At 38.5% G+C, this 12,380-nt stretch overlaps 1 protein-coding gene across 1 annotated transcript; it reads right to left on the bottom strand.

Moving 5' to 3' along the window:
• Nucleotides 1-9,942: 9,942 nt before the first annotated feature.
• On the bottom strand, nucleotides 9,943-11,013 carry LOC113562960. The gene has a single exon (XM_026973823.1). The coding sequence runs from the start codon at nucleotides 11,011-11,013 to the stop codon at nucleotides 9,943-9,945; it is 1,071 nt and encodes a 356-aa protein (XP_026829624.1).
• Between the last annotated feature and the right edge of the window lie 1,367 nt (nucleotides 11,014-12,380).

Here is a 12,380-nt window from a genome sequence, read left to right as displayed (position 1 = left end):
TTCAATTTTATCAATTTTTAATCGAGATATTGCATGCTAAACATTGTCTTATGCTTCGGACATCACGTTTACCGCAATCGCAGTATTTCCACAAAGTGCAAAAAACATAAGAAATAAGATTTTTATTAAAAATATCGATATCTCAGCTTACAATATTATCTTTTTTCTCTTTTTTAATTTTAATTTTTTTTATTTCTTTTAATTTTTATCTTTTTTTATCTTTTTAAAAATTTTTATCATTAATATTGCGTGTTCCCGCCACGACTTCGAATAACAGCGTTTAAGCGTTGACGCATATTGATGCAGCGTTGGGTTTCCCGCTGCGGAATTTCTATCCATATCTCACGCAATGCAGCGTCAAGCTCTTCAAGATTTGCTGGCGGTACTGGGCGCTGTCTCAATGTACGACCAACAATGTTCCAAACGTGCTCTATTGGGTTAAGATTAGGGCTATTAGGAAGGTGGTTCAGTAAGGTTATGTCATTCTCCAGGAAAAACTGTCGGCTCGTGTTAGCAGTATGAGGACGAGCGTTATCTTGCATGAAGACAAATTGCCTACCGAAATGGTGTCTTAAGGGCAGCACGTGCGGTCTCAATACCTCATCTACATAACGTTGGATAGTCATTCCTGGATGTGGTACAATGACCAAGTCGGATCGTTGGTTATACGAAATTGCAGCCCAAACCATTACTGAACCACCTGCATAGGCTCTTACTGATCGTACGCAGTTTGAGTTGAACCGTTCCCTTCTGCGACGCCAGACACGTTCCCTACCATCATTATTGTACAAACAAAATCAAGATTCGTCAGAGAACCATACTCGTGTCCATTGTCTGAAGCGCCAAGTAACGTATGTACGTGCGTAATTCAAACGCGCATATCGGTGATTACGATTTAGAAACGGCACTCGAGCAGGCCTTCGAGCACGCATACCGGCATTGTGTAGCCGGTTTCTAATCGTTTGTACTGCTATTCTTTGTCCTGTCGTTACTTATAAATCATCCCTCAGCTGTCTCGCGGTTATCATTCGTTGGGATGCGTTTCTGACGATTCGTCTGTCAACTCGGGCAGTGATAATCCGCCGGCGACCTTGGCCTGCTCGTCTGCCAAGTTCATTTGTTTCTTGGTAACGAGACCAGGCGCGGTTAATTACCGATACGGATACCCCTAACTGATTAGCAACATGTCTTTGAGAGTGCCCTTCTTGTAGAAGAGTAACGACTCTCATTACTTCGGGCTCTGACAAGTAACGTCGAGGCATGATGTGACGGGTTAAAAAAAGTGATTGTCACCACAGTCTTTTTACTTTTAAACGTCTTTTTGTTTGATACATTTACTGGTGCAACTAGCGATTTTGCTTGTAAGTTAAACGTGCGTCACGCGACCGACCTCAGAATGTGGCATCTCTAGTATGTAGAACTGCCAGACGCGGCTCACGGCTCGCCGAGTTGGAGGGAGTAGAGTGAAGCTCTGTGCGAAGAGCGGTATGTGAGACATTAGAGTTAAGTATAGAATAAGTGTAATTAAGTACATTTGTACATATATTTTATGTATTTCGGCAAGTTGTGTAAATTAGAGTCTAAGCAAATTATTGTAATGTTTAGATTATTTAAATACTAAGAATTTTTTATTCGGTTTAGCAGCGCCAAGTATTTTCAAAAAACACATTTGTATTGACATATTTATATATGTATATGTATTAAAATATTTATTCGTATCAATTCAAATATCTTATGAATGTACTTAAGATGGTCTTAAATAAGAATCAACAATGAATATCGACCAAAGAGTAATAATAAAAAGTAATAGATTTTCTGGTTTGCATAAATACCCATTGTAGTTGGCACAATTTGTTAATATCATTAGTTTTGTAGAGTTCTTTTTTGAAAGAACTTCGGGTTTGAAAGATATCATTAGTTTTGTAGAGTTCTTTTTTGAAGGAACTTCGGGTTTGAAAGATATCAGTTTTGTAGAGTTCTTTTTTGAAAGAATTTCGGGTTTGAAAGAACTTCGGGCGCTTATACTTGGCGCTTTTTTATACCTTTTTTTAAAAAGTTAATTTTGTTGTGATTTCACACATTTTGTAGTGTGAAGTATGTTATTCTTTTCTTTTTATTAACGGCATTAATAACATTTATTATCAGCGAAATGATTTGTTAATATCATTAGTTTTGTAGAGTTCTTTTTTTAAAGAACTTCGAGTTTGAAAGATATCAGTTTTGTAGAGTTCTTTTTTGAAAGAATTTCGGGTTTGAAAGAATTACAGAATACACAGCCAATCTTGCTATTAGACAATTATACTGTTTCAACATCATCTTATAAAATCATCTTACTTCTAACAAAACGAGTTTCTTTCTAACAAAACGATTTTCTTCGTAACTATCTTCGTAAATAAACTACACAATTACAACACATATTAACAATAATATATATCTCTGCCTACATGTAATATATTATTACATATATCGTATACCATGGTTCGTTCCTAGAAATATGTTTAAATAAACATCTCTTTGACTGCAGCCGGGTACCGGCGCTCTAAGACCCACGTGCCCCCCCCTCCCCAGACCGCGGTGGACACTTGAGAGGACCCCCCCCCCCCCGCGTGATGTCATACTCGCGCGCCCCGGAGATACCTCCCGCTCCCCACCCCCCCTCGGAGCTCCCGGATTAGAACCCGCATGGTATACTTACTAACTATAAATTACGTTTTTTTATCTAATAAACTAGGAACATTGAGGAGGAACTACACATTGTTTTACCAATTGATATTGTTAATGGTTTTTGTCATAGTCAGGAACACAAAATTAATAATCACATGAATAGAGTAAAACCTAGATTAATTAATAAAATTTATTGGATATTAAATAAATATAATCCTTGTTATAATATGTTATTTAGTTGTGATAATAGAAATTAGAATATTAATTTGAGTGATGTGGTGATTCCGGAGAATGTATCTAATATTTTAAGCTTTGGAGAAAAATTCTGTTTACCGATGGATATTAACAGCAAAAGAGACAGAGTTAGTGTTGTCTCACAGGTGATCAAGAATTTTGAAAGTAGCCATCATAAATATAAACTTGCTAATAATATTATTAATGACACGAGATGTTCTATTTCGAAGGTATTACATAGTTTTTTGACTAAGCAGCGACATCAAGCGTACATTGACATATATATTTCACATTCTTTCAAACAGTGTAAATCCTTTTTAAGAAATAATAACAATTTAATGATAACTAAAGCAGATAAAGGGCAGGTGACCGTAATTATGGACAAATTGACTATATAAATAAGATGACGGATATGCTTGATGATAATACTAATTATAAAAAATTGAGTAGTGATTCAATTAATCGGTTGACATTTACGATTAATAGTTTGGTTAAATCTTGGTTTGACTTAGGCATTATTGATGATTACACATATAAACAGTTACGTACGACCAATGGTAATTTACCACGGTGCTATGGTTTGCCTAAAATACATAAGGTAGATTACCCTTTGAGAATCATTGTTTCAACATTGGGCAACTCGTTATATAGTATTTCTGTTTATTTTCGTAAAATATTAAGGGAAACCCTCCCAGTACTCGATTCATATATCAAAGAGAGTTGGACGTTCGTGGAGAAGATAGAAGATGTAGAGATTAAAGATAGTGATGTTTTGGTTTCGCTTGATATCGTTTCCTTATTCACACATATTTCTAAAGAACTCGTGTTGCAGGGTGTAGAAACGAGATGGAACTTGATTGCTGCGGGAACTGCGTTGAATCTTTGTCAATTTACATATGCTCTTGATTTGTTGTTGAGTTCTACTAGTTTTCAGTTTAATGAAAAATTTTATGAACAGACTTTTGGATGCCCGATGGGTTCTCCTTTGTCTCCAATTTTGGCGGACATTGTACAGGGTGGGGAAAAATTATTGGTCAAGCTTTCGCCAGTCGATTCTACTCGTCGAGATCGCCAACATTGCATTATAAACATGGTGCCGCAAAATTAACTTTCAAAGTCATTTTCAATGTCAAATTTTTTATTGGCTTAGTCGATTCTACTCGTCGAGCTGAACAAAAGTCTCAAAGGGACCATATGCCGGAAATCAATATTTCATAGAGAAATCTTCGTTTGAAGTTTTTTTGTCTGAAATTAAAAAAAAATCGATTTTTATGAAGTCAGAAAATAAATCTGATGCTTATAAAGTTCTTAAAATCATGTTCTGAATATCCTGATCATGATTAGCGAAAATCACCCCCCAAAAATGACCCTGAAAAATTCGTTTTCAAGGTCAAAAATCTGCTTAATCTACTCTTAGCGCTACCCAGGAACAACGACGTGGACGTGGTAGATTTCTGTTCCCTTCGGGGTGACTGGATTACAGTGAGTTCTCCTCTCCTCTCACCTCGGGGTGACTTGATTACAGTGAGTTCCCCTTGCCTCTCACTTTATCGTCGTCGACGCTACCTACGAACAAACAGAACTGACCCATCGGCCCCAATAGCTCTGAGCAGTTGTGCTTGTCTGCCAGCTTCAATGTAACCACCACCGTTATCAATGTAAGCTTGGAGTCTCTCCACCAAATTATCTCGCACTCTACGGAGCACAGCTCGATTTCGTGCTAAAGTAGCAACCGCCTTTTCAATGCGATCTCGTAAATCCTGAGCTGTCCTTAAAGCCCTGCTTGACCCATAAACAATGGCTTTCAGAGCTCCCCAGAAATAAAAGTCCAGAGGGTTCAGGTCAGGTGAACGGGCGGGCCATAAGTGTGGCGCAGGATGACGACCGATCCATCGAGTTCCAAAAACTCGTTGTAAAAAAGCGCGGACTTGCCTGCCGAAATGCGGTGGAGCACCGTCATGCATAAAAAAATTCGATTACGGGCATTCCTCGGAACCATACGTCGCAGTCGATTCAGGAGAGTATGACGTAGAAACCGCAAATACTCAACGCTTGACAATCGGTTTGAGAGAAACACAGGAGCAATATAATCATTCCCGAGTATCCCTGCCCAAACATTGACTGAAAAACGGCCCTGCTGAACTCTTTGGACCATTGCGTGTGGATTGCGTCCGCGCCAGATGCGAACATTTTGCCGGTTCAAAATGGAAGTGCTGGAAAAACTGGATTCATCAGTGAACACTATATTTTTCAGAAAGTGCCGATATCTTCGGATCTTGCGAAGCATCCACCGACAAAAACGAAGACGAGCTGTGCGATCACCAGGTCGTAACTCATGCACTACCTGCACTTTGTAGGGTCGTAGGCCTTCCTCACGGAGAATGCGCAAGACTGTTTTATGATCAACCCCTACTCGCGCGCCTATGTGTCGTGATCCCATGACAGGATAAGTTCGAGCTAGAGCAATCACACGTTCCTCAATTCTCCAAGACACACGAGGACGACCTGCCCTACGGTGGCCAGCACCTGTAAAATTCATTTGCTCCTGATCATGTAATCGTTCATCGAGTCGTTGAAATTCTCGACGATCAGGCACGGACCCTGGACGTAATGGTTTGCCATTAGCTTGGCGTCGCAACCAACTAGCATAAAGAGCTCGTGCTCGTGTGTAATTACCATGAGCACGATCAATTGCTCGAAGCATTAGACGTTGGTCACGCCCATCCCGAAGCGCCCGATCACGACCACCACGGCCACCACGTCGAGGCATGCTACAGCAACGTTATTCTTAGAAAAAATTTGGTAAAAAATTTAAACAATTTTTTTTTAATTTTACACTGAAAATTGATTCAAGATCAGCGGCGGTCTTCTAATAATCACGAAAAAGGTCTGGATATGGATGAAAAGTTTCTTAAGCACAAGTAACGAATGTCTTATGGAGCGATATATTATTCCTCTCCGAGGCAAATGACCGTTGCTTTAAGGAACCAACAGCCGTTGAAATGTTACTGGGTACTAAGATACCCCGAAGGGAACAAAAATCTACCACGCCCACGTCGTTGTTCCTGGGTAGCGTTAAGAGTAGATTAAGCAGATTTTACATTCATCACAATTAATTTTACGAAATTTTTTGGCTTCTAAAAACTTCAAACGAAGATTTCTCTATGAAATATTGATTTCCGGCATATGGTCCCTTTGAGACTTTTGTTCAGCTCGACGAGTAGAATCGACTAAGCCAATAAAAAATTTGACATTGAAAATGACCTTGAAAGTTAATTTTGCGGCACCATGTTTATGATGCAATGTTGGCGATCTCGACGAGTAGAATCGACTGGCGAAAGCTTGACCAATAATTTTTCCCCACCCTGTACTTGGTGACTTGGAGACTCATTGTATTGCTAATTTAGACTTCGAGGTGCCAATCTTTTATCGTTATGTTGATGATATTTTTACTATCCTCCCGATTGACAAAGTACAGTATGTCTTGCATAATTTTAATTCTTACCACGACAGATTGAGGTTTACAAGTGAAATGGAAACTAACAATTGTTTAAATTTCTTAGACACTACTGTAATCAGAGATAACAATAGACTGATAACAGATTGGTACCGTAAACCTACCTTTTCTGGTAGGTACATTAGTTACTTTTCCCAACATCCTTACAGACATAAAGTTGGCGTTGTGAATAGTCTTGTGAACAGAGTGATTGTTTTGTCTGATGGGAGGTTTCGCGACTCCAATTTGGAAATTGTAAATGGCATTTTGAAAAATAATGTTTACCCGGAAGATTTTATAACTAAGAGCATCAGTAATAGACTTAGGAGCATTAGATATGGTAATTTTAATAATGATAATTTTGATAACTCTAAGAGACATTTCCTAACGATTCCTTATGTCAAGGAATCGGAGCCAGAATATCGAAAGAAACTTTAGGTTTTTTGGTTTTGACATATTGTATAATTTACCTAAAAAACTTGACAGTATCATATGCAGAGGCAAAGATCGTTTAAACTCTCTTCAATGTGTTGAAGTAGTTTATAAAATTAATTGTAATAATTGTGAAGCTTGTTATATTGGTCAGATCAAAAGACATTTAAAAACAAGAATTAAGGAGCATAGATCTAATATTCACAAAAGTGCTTCTGATCATTCTGTAGTTAGTAAGCATCGTCTTATTAATCACGAGTTTGACTGGTCTAAACCTTTGATTTTACACTGTGAAAAACATAGAAGAAAGAGAGAGATCGCGGAAGTTTCTTATATGAAAGCATAATACGACGATTAACCTTCAGACTGATACAGACAGTTTACCCGAAATCTATGACAATATTGTGAGGCTTTCGTAGGTGGCTGAGTCATTGTGTCTTCAGCCATCTGTGTTAGTTGACGTGTCTTACCAGCGATTGTAATCATGTGTTTTTCTTGCTTAATCATTGACGCTTGCAAAGGAAAAAATGTTTTGACATCATGTTATTTATATCACGTGTTTGTAGATGGTGTAGTTCCGAAAAGTACTCACCCCCGATTTTTTCGAAACTCAGTATTCCTACGTATTTTGACACGCTAATTACAAATATCATAGTGAAAATTGGCGACTATTTGATTTTCAAGGTGAAAACCATAAAAAACCCATACAAAGTATAGTTTTTTATGCTTATCTCAGTAAATACGGACAATCATGATAAATGTTTTAGTCAAAAGGTTTAGATCTTACAGAGATAAACATTTTAGGTTCTATACATTTTCACTGTACGAATAATAGTTTTCGAGGAAATCGAGTATAAAGACAATAACAGCGTTGACACTAAAAAAATAAGGCTGTTTTTCGGAAAGGGACAACGCTCCGATTATGATATACTTTTGTAGATAGCCTCGAGAGGTCATGGTAAGGTCAATGCTAGAACGCTATCTTTGGCTTTTGAATAATTGCAAAGATATAAGCAATAATATAATACCTGAGAATAATAATAATCGACAAAAGAAAACGGTAGTTATTTCGGGTGCAGTTCCGAAAACGACTTACCTCCGATTTCGATGAAACTTGGTAAACACCTTCCTTTATGGTCAAAATGAAAGCCCTTAAAAGGATTTTGTGCGACTAATACGGAAAGATCATTTTTCATCATCAAATACCAGAAACTGGAATTTGACTGTTATATAGGGTAAGCAATACAGTGATTGACAAGGGTACAGTGATTGACATTCTGTCATATTTGTATTTATAGCAGACGAACTGCTTGTTGCATAATTAATCGCAAGGTATTGAGGAAGAGAGGAAACCTTTAATAAGCTATCGGAATTTTCGCAGTGCGCTTGTTTAATTTAATCGGAAGCATCAGCCGACAGCAGTATAGCGTTGTCGAAAACGTTGTTTAATAGTTACATCGCTTAGCAGATCAAGTAAGAATATGCTTATAGAAATATGTTTCTAATACGAACTGTATGCATAAGTTCGCCGCAATTTTGCCTCAACATGATCAAGTGTTGTTAGATACATGCTTCCCGCTCTTATTTGAATCATATTATTGTTGTATTGATATCTGAAGGGAAGATATCAATTATTGAACCATCTATCATTCGTGGTTGAGTGATTGACATGTAGCTTATATTTAAATATCTGAATGTTGAAATCACATTTTCATATGTTTACATCACTGAGGATCGGCGGGACAGTTACTTGAAATCGATTGTTGACATTAATACCAATGTAAACATCGCTGCCTTACAGCGTGTTCAAAGGTTGTTCCTCTGAACGGAAATTCGCAACGGACGTAAACTCGTGTATTATCGTGTATTGTGGCTGAAAGCACAGCGTGTGGAAGAGGTAGGCGTAAAAACGGAAGGACCCAAGAAGACACTAAGACAGGTACGCGCTCGCCGTACATCTATGCTGTTGTGAATCTCATCACGCACAGTTGCCTGTTGCTTAATGAGATCGTTAACTGATTATTATCAATCTTTTGATTAAGAAGTTGTGCACATTTGATCCTCTAGATCTTGCAACTATCATGCCTAAAGCTCCAATTGTCAAATATACGCAGGCTCAACTTGAAGCTGCTATTCAGGCTGTTAAAAATGGTATGTCACAAAATGCCGCAGCCAAATTACACGAGGTGCCGAGGACAACTATAATTTTTCGCATGAGCCCTGCTTTCACTAAAAAGAGTTTAGGTCCAGCCACCATTCTAACACCTGCAGAGGAAGATATTCTTGTGAAATGGATAATCGACAACAGCAAGAAGGGTTTTCCGAAAATTGCTTTAGATCTATGCGAATTACGGGGCGAGTACGGAAGATACGCAGGGGCGGCGCAACTCACCGTCCGACGCGGGCGATTACGCGATCAACACGCGCTGCTGCTACACGCAGTGGTACGCGTGCGCGCACACACACAACACACACACGCTCACACATTCTTACCTTATAAGATATTCGATGTCTTCATACTGTTGTAAAAGGAGAAGAATAAGTAAATGGCCCCACGATCGCGGATAACAATAAAATCACAAATTTACATGTAACACACTGAGTAATGAGTCACAAGTCTTTTTCTTTAATACATTGTATCACGTATTTACTCACGCACTCGATTGATTTATAAACGAATTTATCGATTTATTACTCACTACCGATTAATTATTCGGCAATTGAGAATTACTCGACGAAAAAAAAACATATTACGCACAATCACAGAAATCACTATCGAGGCATTTACGAACGAATCTATTGTTTTATTATGTTGATAATTATTTTCAAATAAGAATGAAAGTGTATTTTATGCATAATGCATCATTTCTTCTTGTTGTTCATCGAATGTTAAACAAGAATAAATAATGCATTATGTGTGAAATGAACTTTAAGATTATAAGATTGATTATAAACATTGAGAGAACGTCAATCGAAGCGTTTTGATCCCTCTCTTGGATTTTTCTTATGTTTCTGCAACTGCAAAAGATGTTCTACGTTCAAATGTATTGTTCGCTCTGAAAAGAGCGGATTGCTTTTGGTCGCTCTGAGAAGAGCGGATTGGACTCGAAGAAATTTCATAGTAAGTGCTCAAAATGACCACCATTCATCCTAACGCAAGCTCTCATGCGTTTTAATAAATTTCTTTCCACGTTCTGCATTACATCTTCTCCGATGTCCCAAATGGCATGTCGAAGTCTTGTTTCCACATCGTCGACATCTTCGGGAAGCGTTTTATAAATTACTTCTTTACAATAGCCCCACAAGAAAAAATCGAGAGGGTTGAGATCCAGAGATCTTGCGGGCCAACGTATCGGGCCATACTGACCCATCCAGCGTCCAGGAAACTGATCATTTAAATAATTTGTTACAATTCTTGCGTTGTGTGGCCCAGCACCGTCTTGTTGAAAAATAATTTTATTTCTTTCCAACAATGGTACATCTTCTAAAAAATCTGGAAAGTTCTCTCTTAGAAGCTCGACGTATGTTTGACCAGTTAATGTTTGTTGCGGAAGAATAATTGGACCATGTATTTGTGTTCCCATTATGCCAGCCCACACATTTATCTTCCAACGAGTTTGCAAGTTTCTGAGTCGCGTGACTCTGGGATTTTCGTCGCTCCAAAAATGCATGTTGTGGGAATTATAAATTCCTTCTCGTGTAAATAGCGATTCATCGCTGAATATGACATGAGAAGGAAATCTGGGATCTCGATCTACTTCTCTTAGAAAATTTTCGCAGAACGTTTTTCTTCTTTCATAATCTTCTGATCGCAAATGTTGCACGCATGTGTAGTGAAATGCGTGCAACTTTTCTTCCTTCAATATCCTCTGCACAGTTGCATAGGATAAATCCTGTTCTCGAGCAACAACTCGAATACTCTTTTCAGGATTATCTTCGAAAGAACGTACTACGTTCTCCACATTTCGTAAATTTCTTGCTTCCCGATTTCTTCCAGTGTCGTGTTTGTTCGTAAGGACACTGCCGGTCTCGTACAATCTTTGTGCCGCTCCAAGTATGACACGAGGCGATGGATGTCTTGCTCGGTTCGGGTACAATTCGGCGTATCGTCTTGCAGCTACGTGGTACTGTCCGTGGCACTCGCCAAGTGCCATCAACATGTAATATTCTTCGTTTGTGTATGCCATTCTTCTAACGCTTCTTAACGCTTCTAATAATCGAAGGATTATTGATTGCAGTATCGATCGCTTCATCATATTTATACGATCTTCGCGGGGGGTCGATGCCCCCTCCACGACCTCGCGAACGAATCGCGGACACCCGCGAGTCGCGTGTCGCGAAACAAGTCCTTGCTTCGCGTGGACAGTTAAAAATTCGTGGAAATCATTAAATTTCTTTTTTTTAATAACTTTTTAATAAACAACGAGCGATGGTTAAAACTTTTTGAAGATCACTCAGGAGGACCTCTATAATATATGTCAAGGTCAAGGTCATCGGGGCAGACTCCGTTATTGTCAATATTTACCCTATATTGTTCTGAATAACGCGAAAATAGTCTGCAACTGGCAAAAAAGCGGTTTTGTCGATTTCTCAAATTTCAACTAAAAACCTCCATATCTCCTAAATTAAATCAGATAACCACTTTCATCACTCTTTAAGTTTTGTTTGTAATGACCTGTAGATGAAGAATCCACGGTCAAAACTTAGCGCTCCCGAAATCGTAGTATCCCCCGAAAACTATTATTTGTACGGTAAAAATGTATAGAACCTAAACTGTTTATCTCTGTAAGATCTAAAACTTTTGTCTAAAACATTTATCATGATTTTCCATATTTACTGAGATAAGCATAAAAAACTATAATTTTTATGGGTTTTTCATGGTTTTCATCATGAAAATCAAATAGTCGCCAACTTTCACTATGATATTCGTAATTAGCGCGTCAAAATACGTAGGAATACTGAGTTTCGAAAAAATCGGGGGTGAGTACTTTTCGGAATTTTATCCAAATATTTATCAATTCTATATATCAGTGCCTCAAAGATAGACAGAGTTAAGTCACATTTTTCTAAAAAACTAGATTTTTATATTTTATGAATTACTCTCTAAATTTCGTGTAATGGAATCTCACTCTTTTGGAATGCGATATCACTTCAAGCAATAATGATAATACTGCCAGTCCAAATGGAGTGAAATTTCACGAGTGGCACCCGTTTGGCCACGATATTGACCACGTTCCGATTGACCACGTTGATATTGACCACGTTGCGATTGACCACAGTCCCGATTGACCACGTTGATATTGGCCACGGTCCCGATTGATCACGTTGATATTGGCCACAGTCCCGATTGACCACACATTGGAAATCAGAAATCAGAACGGGCGTATCCCGTTTGCACACGAAACGATTGCACACCGCACGATTGCACACGTTGTATTGCACACTGTTCTATTGCACACAGCACGATTGTACACCGCACGATTGCACACGCACATTACACGATTGGACACCGCACCATTAGATACTGCACGATTGGACACCAATTTACAATCGA

This window comes from Ooceraea biroi, chromosome 11 (genome assembly GCF_003672135.1).
Source record: "Ooceraea biroi isolate clonal line C1 chromosome 11, Obir_v5.4, whole genome shotgun sequence".
NCBI classification, from domain to species: Eukaryota; Metazoa; Arthropoda; class Insecta; order Hymenoptera; family Formicidae; genus Ooceraea; species Ooceraea biroi.
Note: the sequence above shows the minus strand (reverse complement) of the source record. Positions and strands in the feature narration are given on the sequence as shown.